The 18107-nt window shown below is 45.2% G+C and overlaps 1 protein-coding gene across 1 annotated transcript in view; it reads left to right on the forward strand.

The window, feature by feature from the left end:
• ADAM19 (ADAM metallopeptidase domain 19) overlaps positions 1 to 18107 on the forward strand; it is a 35455-nt gene that overhangs the window by 14535 nt on the left and 2813 nt on the right. The window contains exons 5-22 of the mRNA XM_065029689.1: positions 648 to 724; positions 2154 to 2346; positions 2818 to 2883; positions 4410 to 4481; positions 5328 to 5494; positions 6650 to 6734; positions 6978 to 7117; positions 8736 to 8913; positions 9600 to 9689; positions 10911 to 11106; positions 11360 to 11468; positions 11997 to 12201; positions 12738 to 12818; positions 13771 to 13879; positions 13981 to 14116; positions 14347 to 14413; positions 14956 to 15171; positions 17556 to 17702. Of these exons, the coding sequence (XP_064885761.1) occupies positions 648 to 724; positions 2154 to 2346; positions 2818 to 2883; positions 4410 to 4481; positions 5328 to 5494; positions 6650 to 6734; positions 6978 to 7117; positions 8736 to 8913; positions 9600 to 9689; positions 10911 to 11106; positions 11360 to 11468; positions 11997 to 12201; positions 12738 to 12818; positions 13771 to 13879; positions 13981 to 14116; positions 14347 to 14413; positions 14956 to 15171; positions 17556 to 17702 (2334 nt within the window). The remainder of the gene's footprint in view (positions 1 to 647; positions 725 to 2153; positions 2347 to 2817; positions 2884 to 4409; positions 4482 to 5327; positions 5495 to 6649; positions 6735 to 6977; positions 7118 to 8735; positions 8914 to 9599; positions 9690 to 10910; positions 11107 to 11359; positions 11469 to 11996; positions 12202 to 12737; positions 12819 to 13770; positions 13880 to 13980; positions 14117 to 14346; positions 14414 to 14955; positions 15172 to 17555; positions 17703 to 18107) is intronic.

Consider the following 18107-nt stretch of genomic DNA (forward strand, 5'->3'; position numbering starts at 1 on the left):
GGCAGGTCCTTTGGGGCCTGACCCAGGGCCAGCTGCCATCGACAGGCATCTCCCATTACAGGAAGAAAGCTTTGGTTCAGCCTTAATGCTGCAGCCATCTGTGTTGCTTCCTTGGGGATTCAAAGCTTAGTTTTTACTGGCAAAAAGGAGCCATTTGATGCACTCGCCTAGGCCAGGCATGGCGGCTGAAAAGCCAAATTTCAATGCAGACTCAGAGATTTAGTTGTGACAGTCAACTACCAAATGCAGTGGAAAGAGAACAATTACGGGAGTATTGGTTGCACTCACATGGGTCTCAGTGATGCCTAAATATAGAATCATAAAGTCATTTCAGCTGGAAGAGATCCTCAGGATCATCGAGTCCAACCATAACCTAACCTAATTCTAGCACTAAACCGTGTCCATAAGAACCTTGTCTAAACACCTTTTAAACCCCTTCAGGGATGGTGGCTCCACCACTGCCCTGGGCAGCCTGTTTCAATGCCTGACAACCCTTTTCAGGAAGAATTTTTTTGTAATATCCAATCTAAACCTCCCCTGGCGCAACTTGAGGTCATTTCCTCTTGTCCTATCACTTGCTACTTGGGAGAAGAGCATATGTCCATCCTGAAACTGCATTGCCAACTGTGCTCCCTTCTGCTTTCCAGGACCACTGCTTCTACCATGGGGTTGTGAGGGGCTGGGAGGGCTCCAGCGTCACACTCAGCACATGCCGAGGGCTGCGGTAAGTGCCAGGGGATGCTGAAGCTGCAGGAACACTTCAGCTTGGCTCCTCAGTGTGCTGTCATGCCAGCCCGGCTCCCCAGGAGCCTGGTTGCCTTATTTCTTCCTGAGCAGATAGACCTGTTCCCCAATGCCACCCAGTCAAGCATCCTGACTCAGGGCTGCATCCCTTACACACACAGGGGCAGGACTCACCATGTCCCAGCCCAACACTCTACAGTAATGCAGAAACCTCCTCCTTTTCCCAGTCTCTTACAAATATCAAGTTTTTGTGTGTGTTTTGAGGCAAAGTCTTCAAGTCTGAACTTCCTCCTGGCTTGTCAGCTCAGCTCTCTGCTTTCTCCCTGGGTGGTGCTGAGGTTGTGTGTGTTATGCATTTAAAACCTTCGCTTTGGTAGTAATGGAGCCTTTGGCAGGAAAAGATGGTCTGTATCCTCAGCAGGAGTAAATGACATGGCTTGTTGTGACTGAGGAGCTGCATTCGTTTACACCAGCTCAGAATTTGTTTCCAAAGCACCACATGGGCTTTATTGATATTAGTGGTCATCTGCTTTCAAGCACTGATTGGAAACTGTGCTGATGGGACCGACTCCAACCAGGAAACAGCCCATGCCAAAGCAAACCCAAGACATCTCGAGCGAATGTAGCACAGGCCAATGAGCCCAGTGAGATAAACAGGACAGTGCAGCCACCTGTGGTTTTCAATAAATAAACCAAAAGCAGTCACAGGTGTGCCCTGCTTCTGTAAGCTGGTATTTTCCTAGGAGAGGAGATGGAGATGTCCCAGTGTGCACATGCAGTGGCTTTTCTGCTCCCCTGAGCTGGCCGCATGTGCTGGCAACTCCTCGACATCATTTCTAATTGCCGGGAAGGCACAAGAGCTGAGCACACATGGCTGTTTTTGCGTTGAGCCTACACAAGGAGGGGTGCTGCCTGCCGAACCACACATCTTGCAGTGGGGATCAAGCCCAGGAGATTGCCAGCTCTTGTGGCTGTAAAAGGCTCAACGAGTAAACTAGAACCTTATGGCCACATGCAAGTCCCAGAGAGACCTGTGTTTTTTTTTCCGCTGACAAAGTCTTCCCATTTTTTAGGTCAGTTGTGTTAAAGACAAAAGCTTCCACTGCCCCTAAAGTAAAAGCTGTACTTAAAAAAATCAGTACTTCTTAGCTTAGCACTGTTGCAGCACGTGCTACAATAGCCCCTTAATTGAACGTCTGAGGCCCATTGAATAGATTTTAATATATGCAAGCCCAGGGATTCCCCGCTCTGAACTCAGAATAACCCCATCATTTTATTGATGAACTTAACGGCCTAGTGAGGATAAGTGCCTTGTCAGGGTCAGATGGGAACTCAGTAGCAGCAGAAGGACTTACCTCCGGCTGCTGCGATAGTAGTTAACTCGCTCTTATTGCTTCCCGTTTCAACAGAGGAATTATCGTATTGAGCAGCAATTCCAGCTATATCCTAGAGCCAGTTCCTGACAGCCCAAACCAGCACTTGATCTACAGACTGGATGACCTGAAGCTGCAGAGAGGAGTCTGTGGCTACCAGGGCACAGGGGATGCAGCTGAAGACTGGCTCAGGGACTTCACAACTGGGATGAAACCACCTCGCCAGAGGGTGAGCAGGGCTTAAATCAGGTCCATGCATGGCATGGTGCTGCAAATTTCCCACCTGTTCCAAGCCCAAGAGCCTGTTGCTCTCTGGGAGCTCGGCTTGGAAAGTGGAAGGAAGGAAGATATTTAAGAGGTTTTGTAGCAAGCTGGTTGGCTCCAGCAGGGAGATAAATGAGTGTTGGGACTATTGTGCAGCATCACAAATCTGGGATGTAGCTGTTCCTGCATGGATTTGTGCATTCAATCAATGAACAAATTGGGGTGGGCTGAGGACAGGCACAGGGCCACTTGCTGTAGCTATATTGACTTGTGATACTTGTTGCTATAAGTCAATCTCATTTGGAGGTGCCTGTGTGTGGTGAGATGGTGTGAGTGGCCAGTGAGAAACAAACTGGGAAAAATGGGCTGTACATATGTTTTGCAAAGTGTTTCTTGGGGGATATTGAGGAAATAACCCATGTTGCTGCTGCCACAGGTGAAACGGGAGACTCTGCAGGCTACAAAGTACGTGGAGCTCCTGCTCGTGGCTGATTATGCAGAGGTAAGAAAAAGGATCATGTTTATACTAACTGAACACTGGACCCAGAGCAAGCATCCCACCTGCAGCTTCTCCTGGGGTGGGGGTACAGCTGGGGCCCAACATGTTTCCTCTTGCCATCCTGATCCCCACCAACAAACAGGGAGAGCTGTGGTTTGTCCCTTTTGTCCTAGCAGCCACGACCCCTCTGCCACCACTGTCAGCCACCGTTGGCCCTGGGAGAGATGCAGGTTGTGATTTGGATGAAGGAACAGGGTTGTAGGTCAGTTCTGTGAAGTATTATTCTATAGTGTTTATGCAGTATTGTTTTATAGGAAATAGTTGCAGTAATATTGCAGTACTTTTTGTACGTAGTAGCGAACAGTGCTGAAATACTAGGGACCTGACTTCTTCTGGCTTGTCTTGCTCTGTGCCACATTGAGCAGGTTGGCCAGGGAGGCTGTGGAATCTCCATCCTTAGACTCCCAGGGTACCAGTGGCTGGCCATGATTCTTGATGGGAGAGGTTGCCTTTAGCCAGGGGTGACATGGGTCTTTCCAGGAATGATATGTTTTGTAACGCTGCAGTACACTTAATCTCTGGAGAAGATAACTGTGATTATCCTCTGCTCTGAGCTGGTAGCAGATACATAAATAGACATTTTTAAGTGTCCAGGTCATAGAATAGGGCAGAAAGAGACCCAGTGAAGTCAGCAAACACTCCCTGCTCCCCCGGCCTGGACGACGTGCCAGATGTACTTACTGAGAGTGCAGACTGTGCAGTGTTTAGCTGATCATTTAATCTCCAGCACAGACGGGAGTCAGGCTGGTCCTATTCATAATTTACAACTTGAAACTCCAATAGTAAAAGCCATGTAGTGCTCTGGGCTATAATTTATTCTGAACAAAACTAAAGAGGCAGAACCTGTTTTGGTTTCTCTGTTAGCCACCAGGATGCCAGGGAAATTATGAGAAAACACATTATACACAGGAACTGCCATATGTTGTTCACCATTTGATGAGACAAGCTGGGGTCGAAACTCTTGCAGTGTCGTCATTGACTGCTATTACTTTACTGTCTCCCTTGCCAGAAGATAATTCCCAGCTTTTGTTGTCAGTTAAACAAAAATATAATAATTTTGCAACTTTAATTTCCTGAATCAAACAGTTTGCGAAAATTAACTTGTTAATTGACCAGTGGTTTAAAGAGGCAACTTTGCTGGATGAGTGAGATGCACCCCCCATTTGTTGGATGAGTGAGATGTGATGAGCACTGCGGTAGCCTTCATCTCAGACATGAAGCCATGTTACCATACATTTTACCCGGCACATCTGTCAGTTCTTTGTCAGCCCCTGGCTCTGGGGGTTCTGATAAGTTTGGGTTGCTCCACTGTGTTACTGTCACAGCTTGAATAACATTGCTGCGGTGGGATGCTGAGGATGAATTCTGAATATACATGTACAGGTGGGCTTATAGTGAGTGCCTTGTTTTAACACATTTCAGCTCTTTCTAGTTGCCTTTGTGCTGCCTGACATGTTCATTTTGTTCAGTTTCAGAAGCATCACTTCAGCATTGAAGAAACAAGGCTTAAATTAGTGGAAGCTGCTAATTACGTAGATAAGGTGAGATCAGGTGTGCGTGAACTGAAGAAAGCCAAGTCCAAATCATGAATTACGCAAATTAATTGTGGCAGAGGAAGACGGCCTTGTTGGGAGAGAAAATAATGTTCCAGCAGTTCTTTGCAGTGAACTGGGGAGCAGAGACCATCTGACAAACAATTCTGTTGTTGGACACCAGGGGCAGGGTGGGGGAATCTCCATTCCTTATGTTGGAGCCGTCATGAGCACCTCTGTGTTTTAATACATCTCCGCATTAACAGTGTTAGCTAATTACTGCTTTTTGACTAGGGGCTAAGGTATTGACTTCAACTTGTAGAAATCTTGGCAAGTAGAAGTGGAAGAAGCCTTCAGAGCTCATTCTTGCAGTGGTTCCTTGTGCTGCTGAAGTGAATGTCACAACCTTTCAGATCTATTCCCTTCATACTCCTCTTCTCCCCTTAAGCTCCTTGTACTGCTCCCTTTACCCCCCAGCCCATGGAGGCTTATCCTGTTTGTACTTGACATGAGCAGCAGATTATTTCCTTCCTCTTTTCAGGAATTTTGATGTATCTAAAGATAAACATGATCTCAGTCTACAGTCCTTTTTTTTTTTTTTTTCATAGATAATCTTTCTGTCATCCTTTTAAAAATGAAAGTTCAACATCTCTGGTTCAATTGAGCTTAGGTTTGTGGGTAGTGCACATTTCTTTCTGCAGAGCCATGGTAGTAACTTGCAATGTGCTTCCAGATAGAGCATCTTCTCTGGATTTGTGTATCTGTAGTAGCATTTAGCAGGGTGTATATACAGGAATTAAACGTCAGTGAAATAAATTAGCGGTGCTCATTTCGTCATCCTTTTCTGTATCTTAGTTTTACAGGTCCCTGAATATCCGGATTGCCTTGGTGGGGCTGGAGATCTGGAGTAACTGGAATAAATGCGATGTAACTGAGAACCCCTACGCCACCCTGAAGTCCTTTCTGGCCTGGAGTAGCAAGGAGCGGGTGCACAGAAAACACGATAATGCCCAACTAATCACGTAGGTTTGTTTTTATCCTGAATTAACCTGTTTCTGATGAGGGGGTTGGGTGGATGAGAAATCCGTGTGTAAGACTGTATTGTTCTAAGATTCAGGGTGGCAGCTGTATGGAGTGGCCACTCTGCCAGCATTAAGCTCTGGCACCCTGAACACAACCACTGCAGGGAAAGTGGAGGTCCCAGGCTGTGCAGCAGTTGCAATACACAAGCAGCAAATTGCATCAGCTTCATTGGGTGCGCATATCGCAGGTGCTGCCGTGATCTGTCTCAGCCACATGTACAATGTCCAGAAAATCTGAACAAGAAGTAGACCTGTAAAAGGGAGTTAAGCCCTTTGTGGAAGGAATTCATCCTGAATTCATCCCTCTGAGACACAGGGGACATGGTGCTTGGAGTGAGCTGATCTGTGACTCATCCTACTGATCTCATTAGGGCCAGTAGCTATGGCCAGCAATGCAGATGTCATTGGAAGAAAAATTTGCAGCAACTCTAAGACTTCGTTACCTCTTCCATGGTAATTCATCTACCAGTAAATAGTGATGAGTCAGAGGAGAAACCTGTAGGACAGAAATGTGGAGATGCAATGCCTTTTCCGTTTTTTTGTTTGTTTTGTTTTTCCCCTTTAACGCCATTGTATTCCACCTTTGCCTAGTCATGCCCTAAGCACAATTTCCAAGGCTCCCATTTCAGACATGCCAGCACAGATGGTTCAGAATTCCAGCTCACCAGGCAGGGCCCGAGCATGGATGCACCTAAAAGGTGTCAACTAATAATCTGTCAAGCCCCTGCATCTCAAACTTGCAAATAACAGGCTTAAGGTAAAATAAGCATTTGAAACAGTACCCAGTTAAGGATCCAGAAATAGTCTCTTCTGTGCTTGTTGCAAAACTCAGGGGGAGCACTTTTTGGCACCAGACCATTATAAAAAATAGGATTGACTGGTTGGCCCATAAAACAAATTATCAGTCCAAGAAAAATAGGTCTTAAGGCTTTGTAACTCTGCTACAATGTCCTTTACTTGAAGATATTACTAAAGAAAATGTGTTCACCTGGCACTGTGCATATGTATAAAGCTGTAGGCTGCAGGATGTATTTCTCTGCTTTGCCTCCTCAAGTGCCTTGGTGCCATTTCATGGTCTTTCTGGGTTGATTTTAGGGGTGTGCCCTTCCAAGGTACCACAGTAGGCTTGGCTCCCGTGATGGCCATGTGCTCTGATTTCCAGTCAGGTGGAGTGAACATGGTAAGTAGTTGCTAATGCCTAATACGATGTTTCTTGCCAGCAGTGAATAGATAGATGCCTTCTAAAGCCCAGGAAGAAAATATTTCCTGTGGAGGCATCCAGCTCACCTGCTCATAGGCAGGAATACCTTCAGTAGTTGTTTTCTGCAGGTAGTAAAGAGAAGTGCAGCTTACCCCATTGACTTAGAGTGCACAGGACAGGCATAGACAGAAAATGCTGACGTGCTCATTTAACCTTGCACAGGATCACTCTGATAATGCCATTGGTGTTGCTGCTACCATTGCCCATGAGATGGGACACAATTTTGGCATGAATCATGATTCACCTGGCTGCTGTACTACCCCCGCAGAAGATGGAGGCTGCATCATGGCTTCTGCAACTGGGTGAGTTTGTCTTGGTCTAATGGAGAAACACAATGGTCTTTGTTACAAGAGACTTGGTAGAGTAAGAGCTAGAAATGCAGACCGAAGGTCTGGCTCTTGCTGCCTGTTGGAGCCAATGTGTTTATAGAGAACATGCTGCTGGGCAAAGCCTGGCTCATGTTCCAGTAGCAGTTTGCTAAATTCCAAGTGAGCTTATTCCTGCCTGAGATTGGCTTTAGGTAATGTAGGGACCTGGCAGCATTTAGAAGTGGAGTTCTAAGCTGTCTGGTAAAAAGGAAAATTTTCCTATCTTCTGTCCTGAGAGACCATCTCAAGACCCCTCTGACCCCTTGTCTCCAAGATTGTGCTTCTTGCTGTGTCCTACCAAATGATCCATCACCCCAAAGAAAGTTCAGTGTGTATGCACACACATCCTTCTGCAAAACCTGGACTGCCTATTGCTAGCAAGTACAGAACAACAAGGCGTGACCAGAACATGCGTGACCTTGGCATGTAGAGGTTTACGTGGGTTTCATTTCTGTGGTGCACACGAGATGCGTAGATAGATAGTTGATAGGATTTCTAAAGCATTTCGTGCAAAAGTTAATGTATGTTGTAATGTGGTAATGAGAAGAAAAAGGATTGCTTCAGGAAAGAACTGATTTTTATTAAAAGGAACAGTGATAGGGCTATATTTCTAGGTCAGAAGACACAAAACCAAATTGACGGTGTGTATTCTTAAGAACACTGCTTGGTTTCAGTGAGCCACAGAAATCCTGTGCTTAAAAGGGAAGAAATAGAAGGCTTTGAGAGAAAGCGGAAGCAAGAATGACTCTGGAAACCCACAGGGATTCCAGAGCTCATTTTGCATGAGGAACCACAACAGCTTCCATATTTCAGTCATGTAAAAACGTCAGCCAAACCCATTCACTTAAAGCCGCATTCCCTGTTTCCTCAAGCCTTCCTCGTTGGGTTTTAGCAGGTTTTAACAACATTTTCTCTATAGATGTCTTCTTTTACATGCATGATTCCCTCCAAATAAGGAAAAACATTTAGGTGAGAAGTGAAGACATAGTGGCATGCAAGTAAAACATGCAACGTGAACACAAACATGCATGGTCATATACAGAGTGCACAGGTTTTGGCATTTTAACAACAGATAATAATTCATGTAACAGAAAATATTCACATCTTTTGCAATGAGGCAGTAGTTAGGAAAAACAAAATATTCTTTTTATCCATTGAATTCACAGTTTGAGTGCTCAATTCTCAGTCTTGTTCAAGCAGAGTTAGGAATAAGCCACAGCTTCAGTATTGAGCAGGTAAGGACTGCTGTATGTGTTGGCTGTCAAAGTCCAACCTAAGTCAACATATTTTGTTTCAATAAAGTTTATTTTTTAAGGCAGTTATCTTACTAGGCAGTTTTGCAGTGCATTCTCACTTTACATCCAAATGAAATCCAGATGGATCTGATTTTGAACAGGTGCACCAAATCACAATCTGCTTTTGCACATTTCATGGACTTCAGGGAAGGACCTGTGCTCTTTGGCCCGGGTCAGAATTTGTACGTGCTCATTTTTGGTTCTCTAAACCATTGCCCAGATCTGTCATGATGTTCATCTATACTGTCCGTATTCAGGCACCCATTCCCCAAGGTGTTCAACCAGTGCAATAGAAAAGAGCTGGAGAAGTATCTGCAGTCTGGTGGAGGGATGTGTCTCTCCAACATGCCGGATACCAAGAACATGTATGGTGGGAAGAAATGTGGAAATGGCTACTTGGAAGAGGGGGAGGAGTGTGACTGTGGAGAGACGGAGGTAACAATTGCTCAGATCCAGCCCTTTGGGGTTTAGTGGGACACAGTGATTTTATAATGTACTTCACAAATTCGGTTATGTGATATGTAAAAAGCTTTTGTTTGTGCAGGAGATATGCGTACCTTCCCTGTATGTAAATGTATATGCGATGTAAATCAAGGTTGTAAAGTATCATGTCTAACTACATTTATAGTGCATAGTACAATACATCCCAGAAATCATGGATGGTGTAATCCACGGTTGAACCAAAGTGACGAAAACTTCCTTTAAAAAAGAAAAGAAAAAGTGCTCTTAGATGTTGCAGTTCCATATATAAGTTCGCTTCACCTATAGCTCCATTCTTGATAAAGATGGAGCTTCTCTTAGTACTGTATTTACATCTCCATATTCATACTCTGACTAATAAGACAAAAAGGAGCTGGAATAAGCAGCCCAGATTCATCAGGTGTAATGAGCACAACCTATAGTATTCAGTCAGTCCGACAGACGATATGATTATGCAGCACTGTAATTCAGCACATGCTGGGTATCATGAACATATTGTGGGAGGAAAGCTGTTACCTAGTTTGCACATAATTCATTGTGCATGAGAGCAGATTAGAGTCAGCCTCACACTTTGATGCTCTGGCACATTCTTGTCCTGAACGTCTGCCTTGTAAACTCTGCTGCATCTCGCTGTCTTCCAGGAATGCAATAACCCCTGCTGTGACGCCAGCACCTGCTCCCTGAAGCTGGGTGCCGAATGTGCCCATGGCAGCTGCTGTCATCAGTGCAAGGTGGGTTCACTGGGTTTTCCTAAGAGAGGAGAGAGAACAATGGTGGTGGAAGTGTGAGGCTGAAAGATGGAGAAGGGGGAGCAAACACAACCAAACACGGAGTTCAGCTCCTTACCTGTAAGAAGCTAGGGGTGCAATCAAACTAGTGGGTTCCTTTCTTCTAGCTGACTAGTTTAATTGACTCTTTTAGTAAATTAAGATGAGCTGCTGGAATGAAGTCAGTCACACTGCATCTCTGAAACACTTAGTGATGAGATGAATCAGAATTAATATTTCTCTCCTTTGGCTCTGGAAGAAATCTGGACAGAGCTCTTAGAGCAAACGCTTCCTCCAGGGATTATGCTGGATGCTATCTTTGCTCCAAACCCTCTTTTTTTGGGATACTGTTGAATTCCTTTAGCCCCGGTGCTTGCTGAAGAAACACTAGCAAAGAGGATTGTTTACATGTGACTGCTATAATTTTAAATCTCAGCTTTCCTTATAGAGGCTGAGTAAAATGTGTTTCTTGTTCTGGAGCCAAAGACCTCAAGCTTTGACAACAAATTAACTAAAAAAATTGAACATTTCTCCTAAGCTCATTTTTGTGTGCTCACACATTGGCTGTGTGCTCTTACTGACTTATCCTGAGCATGTGGAAAATAATTTTCCAGGAATCCCCCTGGACTCACTCCTTTCACAAGAGACTTGGAAAATCCTACTTGATGTAACCATGTGTGCCCTTCTGTTCCCCATGTCCGTGGTGGACAGGATAAGAATGAACTGGGTAAACTTGTAAGCAAGAGAGACTTAAGTTAGACATTAGGAAAATGTCTCAAGCAGAAGTGTCAGACAAACACTGAAACAAACTTCCCAAACAAGGAGGGTTTAGAGTATAGATTATGCAAAGCTCTGTAAGAAATGGTTTAGCTAAGTCAGATCCTACCTTAGGGTAGAGGGAGATGGATCTGTGTCCTCTTGAGGTCTGGCAGCTTTATTTTCCATGCATGATCTCATTGCTACTTAGGGAAGGGAAGCAGTCATTAATTTGATTGTACACAACTCACCCAGTTAATAAAGTTACAGAGTCATTTGGATCACTGCTGACCTCAAAAAACCTAAGGCAAGGTGGATGAAGAGATGTATGCAAGATTTTTTCTTATCTACAGGGAGACATTGTGCAGATGTGAGACCACAAAGGAGCCAAGCAATAATTAATTTTATTTTTCATTTATATCTTTCTAGCTGATGTCCCCAGGAACTCCCTGCAGGGAAAGATCAGGACTCTGTGACCTCCCTGAATACTGCACTGGCAAGTCACCGTTTTGCCCCCCCAACTCTTACCAAATTGATGGGGCTTCCTGCGATGGAGGGAAGGCCTATTGCTACAGTGGCATGTGTCTCACCTATAAAGACCAGTGCTTGCAGCTGTGGGGGCCTGGTAAGGACACTACTGGCAGCTAAATATGTTGTCCTGCTATAATATTCACCCTGCGTAAGGCAGTAGTGCCTTCCATGACCACTATCAGTGGCAAAGTCTGAGGAGCCTTTTCTCCTTCCTCGCTTGCTTGGAAGAGACAGTAAAAATTTCCCATGCTCCAACCATCCCAGAAAAAGAACCACGGCATGGTTGGCCTGGGGTGAGGTGGATGCCAGGCTCCACAAGATCGGCCACGTGAATCTCTTCCACACAGGAGCCAGGCCAGCACCAGATGCCTGCTTCGAGAAGGTTAATGCTGCTGGAGACATCTACGGGAACTGTGGGAAGGACATCTATGGCAACTACAGGAAGTGTGAGATGAGGTAGAAAGCAGAGTGGGAGCCAAGATTTGCTCATTGGAGAGGTTTTTATATATTACAGGTTATGGGCCAGCAGATAAAACTGATCCATGCTCTGGTTTCACTCCCTCCCTCTGCCTCCTGGGAAACCAGCTGCATCCTTGTCAGACTTAGAGCCCTTACGACTGAAGATTTGAGTTTACCATTTTCCCTGCCTTTTGCATTTTAAAACATCTAGTTGATATTTTTTTCAAAGCAACAGAAGAGGGCATTTTAAAATCTGTAAATTAAATGCAGCTTTTTAAATGGAGATATAAACTTCTTAATCTTATCTGTGATTTTACTGAGGCTGGCTTACTCACGGGGACAGTAATATGGTACCATGAGTACCCACCAGAGACACTCTTGCTTGGGCTAGCTCTTGGGATCTGCTTGTTCTTTTGCCATTGAACAATGACTCAACACTACTGCTTTAATTTACATGTAGAGCTGATGCCTGCAAAAGATTCAGCAAGCCAGAAATAATCACTTTAGCCTTTCCTTTGAAATTAGAGATGCTAAATGTGGGAAGATCCAGTGTCAGAGCTCTGCTTCCAAACCCCTGCAGTCCAATGCAGTGGCCATAGACACAACTATCCGAACACAGAGGACAGAGCTGAGGTGCCGAGGGACCCATGTGTACAGATCTGAGAGTGAAGAAAAGGAGATGCTGGATCCTGGCTTGGTGTTGACAGGAACAAAATGTGGGAGCCATCATGTAGGTACAGTCCTGCCTGTAATGGCTTGGGGGAGGTTCAGGGTATCTCTTTTCCATCTGGAAAGTGATTTGTGATTATCAAGCCATCAATTTCTTACGTATAATGCCTTTCTAGGGGATATTAATGTTTTTTTAGAAAAATAATTTCTTAGAGGCTTCTGAGGAGCAATGGAAGAATACTCACCAAAGGCCATACTGTAAGGCTTTCCAGATGAAGTCCAGGCCCAGTGCTAAATTGGGGATTTGCTAGTTGATTGAGGTGGTTTTGTTGAGAGGTGAGACACACAATAACAAATCAAGACACCTGAGAGCTCCTCCAGGACTCTCCACAGGGGGATGGTCCAGCCATCAGCTTCTGAGCTCCCACTCCTCTCTGATGCATGTTAGCTGGGATTTGGGGTAGTGATTAAATGTTTGCCTGGGAAACAGGTTAACTTCACAGCCTGTTGTTCTGCCCAGGGTATTACTAGTGTTGCCAAGGCAGTAATATGGTACACCGAGTTCTAACACTGAGTTTTTGGATCCTGTCTCTGCAGGCTTGCTTTGAGGGACGCTGCCAGAACACATCCATCATCTTTGATTCTGACAGCTGTAGCAAGAAGTGCCATGGGCATGGAGTAGGTATCTTCCTTTTCGTCTCCATTTCAGACTGAAGCAGGATGGGTTGCTGTTCAGCTCAGTTCTGATACCACACTTAGGTTCACTTCGGACTTCTGCTCCTTGATTATTAATTTGCATGTTCCTTTAATGTTTGATGCATTTTCTGGTCTGTGAGTGTCCCTTTGATGTAGAACTGAAGGAGGTCTACAGGAGGGATAGGAATTGCAATGAATTAAAAACAAGAAGGGGTAATCTTATAGAAAAATCTTCTGGAACCAGTTTAGATTGGAAAAAACGTTTCTGGCACAAAACATCAGCATCTCTCCATCCTCATGGTCCAGTTAGGCAATGGGGAGGAGTGATGAATACAGCAGTGTGTGCTGCCCTGAGCAGCCTGGGAGGCATCATGAGAGACCCAATGGGGAGAGGGACTCACTCCGCTCTTTCATTCCCAGTCTGCTTCATTTCTTAAAACCCATGAAGCTGTAGGAAGTGATTGTCTGCTATGCCACAGGATTAAATTAAATGCTACGATTAGCACAGCATATGCCTAATCAGAGGGATCAGCCCCTCTTCCAGGGACTGCCTAGATGATAAAAAAATAGCAATGGGCCAAGCAATAAACCTAAACAGTAAGAAGTCTTCAATGGATGGAAGGGAAGACTTTTTTCCTTTAGTTTTGATATAAGAACAAGAAAAGGGCATTTCTAAATGCTGCTTTTCTACTGAATCCAGGTCAGTGGCCTTTCAGCTGAAGAACCCTTGTCTTTTGGAGAAGGGGAGAATTTCTGATGAAATAAAAGACTCTTTCACACCCTGAAAAAAAAAACATTTCCAGGCACTTTATTCCATGTTTATGCCAATAAGAGTTTCTTCTGTAGTGTTTTATCCAGCAATGGCTTAATTTTTTTTTTAGTTTGCAGATTCTTTAGGACCTGGCACTAAAATCTCTGAGTCTTCCTGTTCCAGGTCTGCAATAACAACAAGAACTGTCATTGCAACCAGGGCTGGGCCCCCCCATTCTGCAACAAGCAGGGGAGGGGAGGAAGCTTGGACAGTGGTCCCCCCATGCCCGAAGGTGAGTGGAACCAACTCTCACCTATGGTGGCACTTCAGGACTTGAGTTGGATGGGGACCAGAGAGTTTTCCACTTAACTAATGCTACTTTCTTTCCCTCAGGCCCTTCTGCAGTTGTGATAACTCTCGCAATCCTGGCCCCTATTCTCCTTCTCATTGGAATAATGTTTTTGTTCTATTATCTGAAATGCTGGAATAAATTTGCCATCTGTTCTCTAAAGAAGACCCCGCAGTTCAGGTAAACTGTCAGTGCTGTGCCTTATCTGCTTACATCCATACCTTTTCAGTGTCAGGACAGAAAAGAAATTGCAAAGGCTATGAGGAACATAACTAAGTCAGTTTGTTGGTATAGCCAGGATATGCTTCTCATTTTTCTTTCCTTCAGTTAAGATATAATGGAAAATACAGCAAAGAAAAAGGAGAAAATGTATAAAGGAAATAACACTCTGTTCTTTCTGTCATTGCCAGTGACACCTCTGGAAATGGGCACGCAAACCCTGCCTTCAAGCTGAAAACCCCTCAGGAGCAGAGGAAGGTAGGGGCCAGGTCACCTTCCACCTCCCCAGGGAGAGATGCAGCTGCCCTGAGATGTGGGATGTGGTTCCCTCTCACACTGCAATTAGGGAGGGGATTTGTCAAAGCATGGGAAAACCAGACAGATATCCCCATGGCTGAAAGTCAGCGGGAGCTGAATGTAGCATTTCTTTCTAGCCATTTCCTTAAAGGTAGGCGCTGGGATTTGACGAGGCTTCTGTGGCTGCTTGTGTCTCCTGATAGATCCTCATTTGTTACATCCCCTCTCAAAACTGTAGAAATCACAAGCATTGCAGTTATTTCCAAGTGTCACTGAGTTACATTTTTCTCTTGATTCCCGCTTCTGCCTCATGATCCCAAATTGTCCCAGTCTATCTAATCAATGCCTACTAGACATGTACAACACATACCAGTGTTGCAGGCAATCTTTTCTACTGTGTGGCTCAAACACCTCATGCGGATCCTCAAATGTGCAGCAGAGAGTAACAAGGTGGTTTGAAGTGGAAGTACCTAACTCACAAGGTTTGTGGATCTTCTGCACAGGTGATTGGCTTCCCTCAAATCCCATCAAAACCTCCTCCCCAGCAAGCTCCAGGGCTCCGAATGAACACACAGCAGCTGTCTGCCTTCTCTACTGGCTATAGTTGTGGTGTGGGGCATCTTGACGGGCCAGCATCCTTGGCACCTGCAAAGGACATTCCCCGACGGACACCCCCGAGCAGACCAGCACCTCCCGCTCCCAAACCCCCCGTCTCTCAGGTACGGAGTTATGACATTGTCCTGCAGATGTGGTTTGATGGGAGGTTTGTTCAGAGTGAGGCTGGTGAAGCCTCTCTAACCCTGGTGGTGGTGTAGGAGTTACAGTCCTCACTGGCGTGTGCTCCATCTCGCCACAGGACAATTACTGGTGGTCTCCTTGCTTCGTAGTGCAGCTGTAAAGGGCTGTGATGGACACTAGCATACACAATTACTCTTCATTCAGCTCCCCCAATGCCTCTGATCTGTACTTAGAGTCAGGTAGCTTGGATCACCAAGGTCATCTAAACAATTTTTTTGCTGCAAATCAGATGGATAATTTGCCAGGAATGAAAAGGCTGTAGATATTTTTCACTAAACATGCCTAGCAAAGCTCCTCTTCCCATTTTCACATATTTTTGTCTCCTGGAAACAAGCCCCTCTGAGATTACCAGTCATCAATAAGTCTGAGGTTCAGTGTTGAGTACAGGATCCCTTTCCTTGGGATGAGCCCCCAGGTAGATTGCATTTCGCCATTCCTGGACTAAAACCTTGGGAAGACAAATTTTGATGTGGAGCAGAAATGAGACTGTTAACATGTTGTAAAGGAAATGTTAGACTTAACCCAGACTGACTTCATCTTATGGGAACGTCCTAGCCATGAGGTTGTCTTGAGGGTTATAAGAAAAGGCTATTAATGTAGTTCTCTTGCTGGCAATTTTGTTCTAAGCTTAGTACAGACCCCGCATTCTTATGGAAAAGATGGCAAGTCACTTTGACTTAAACCCATTTTACCAAAATCCTCTCCTACTAGCTCTATTAGCTTAAGGCCAGCAAAGAAGCAAAGGGCTCAGTTACAGGGGATAGCAGAGGCTGGCTCCCAGACAGTCTCTCTCCGATGGATACAGAGGAAAACAAAACCACAAAGGTTTAGTGAATAGGATTTGTCTCTAGCCCCATTGTTCCTGTGAACAGCCGGCACTTCAGCAGGAAAGAAAACCAAAACAAAAGCAGGAAGATGACTGCAGTCAATAAGGAATAGGTATCCTTCCCCCAGCTGGTTGTTGACAAGTTCTCCACAATCTCCATTGTGTTTCCCCCCAGTGCATCCAGTCTCTTTACATCAGTCAGACCTACTAGATGGGACACTTTTCCTAGGATTTCCAAAAGAAACCTTGCAATTTCTGGCTTGGAGGAGAGCCACAAAATGTAGAAGTTACAGGGGAAGTCATTGATTTCACTGTTTGTTAGTGTCAGTGTCCTTCCTAGATATTTGCAGTATCTGCCAGATTTGCTCTCTTGCTATTCCTATAGGAGCTCTTTGGACCCAGTGGGATTTAGTCTGCCTTGTCCTTCCTGCAGTCACAGGGGGAGGTCCTTGGAGAGCAATATATCCCCAAGCATCATATTTGTGCATAGTCTAAGGAGACTGCAGGGGTTTGGGTGCTGTCCAAGTTGTGAGTGCAGCTGTGTTTATTAAATCAACACCTGTAAGCCAGTGACTTTGCATAGAGACTAAGAAACAACAGGCGGTTAGTTCTTGTGTGGGTAACTTCTCCCCAGGGGCATGCTTTACACTGAAATTCATTAGACAAATGGAAAATATAATGCTCTGACTATCCTGTTAGGGACAGCTGTGTGCACAAAGTAATAACTGATGGGTGGTGGGTGCAGGGCTGCGTGTGTTTGTATGGGCACATGTATACAGGGTTTACAGGCATTATATGGGCAATCATATAGTGAGTGTATGTGTGTGAAACTTGCTTCCAACCTTAAATACATCAATAATGTGGCTAATTAAAAGGGTTTGTAACATAGTTTCCCTATTGCTTGCAAAATTCAAGGCTTAAAACTTCTGGATCGTTTAGTAGCCAGAACATGACGTGCTTGCAGCCCACAGCTCCATTTAGGAGACAGAACAAGGCAACCCTGTCACCTGGTTTGGTTGTCCTCAGTTTGAAGCCCCCTGCCCAGCAGCCTAAGGCCACCTGGTCTTCATGAAACTTGAAAGGTGAAAAACTTGTACACGTTGAAAACCACTAATCACCAGCATAGTACGATAAGTCATCGCGGCAGCCACCTGCGCTCCCCCCTTTCTTCAGAGACAGGGAGGTCTTTGCAAGCATGGGTTTGCTTGTACCCCATCAGTCCTTTGTCTGAGGCAGGAATGCCACAGGCTGAGTTGTGCTGGGGACTCCTGCCCAGTCTGTAAGGTTTCTCCTGTTTTTCATCATGCAGCCATTAGATTTTAATATCCCTGGGGCTAACTCCAAACCAGAGACATCAAGTGTGCAGCTGCAAACCCAAGCTGCTGCCTCAGACTTACGAAAAATTGAAAAAATGATCTCTGGTTTCAGGCCAGGCATCTCTTCAGGCTGAGAATTGAAGACTGTTTCTTTCTTGCATAGGATATTTCTAGGCCTCGGCCACCCCAAAGAGCTTTGCCGGCTAATCCCGTCCCAGCCAGACCCAGAGCCGGGCTGGGGAACAGCCCTGTCATCTCGCTGCCTCCTGCGCACCCCAGAACCCCAGGACGACTCCAGCCTGCAGCAGAGGTAAGCAATGAGTGCGGTGACAGGAAAGCAGCATCCCCTCATTACCGGGGGATAAAACTTCTGTGAAAGGAGTAACCTTGCTGTCATATGGCAAAACACCTTCCTGCACAGCCCCAATGGGTGGAAACATTAAGGTTATTATGTTGGTTGCCTCTAGTTTTACCTGTTCTTCATTAAACATTTACTGGGTTAAGCAAAACAGTTAATTCAGTCCTCAGCATCCCTGAGCGCTTTCTCAGATAAAACATTTGTGTGACTGGGGCTGAGCAATGAGGGGGTGTGTGACCCAGAATGCTTAGTGAAGAGCAGCAAAACAGGGAGGTGCTTATAGGATTTGAGGACCCCAATAAGGAAGAGAAACCCTCTCCAACCTCTCTAGCTGTGGCTGAGATGCTTTCTCTGCAG

The sequence above is a fragment of the Columba livia genome, chromosome 14 (genome assembly GCF_036013475.1).
Source record: "Columba livia isolate bColLiv1 breed racing homer chromosome 14, bColLiv1.pat.W.v2, whole genome shotgun sequence".
Taxonomy (NCBI): Eukaryota; Metazoa; Chordata; class Aves; order Columbiformes; family Columbidae; genus Columba; species Columba livia.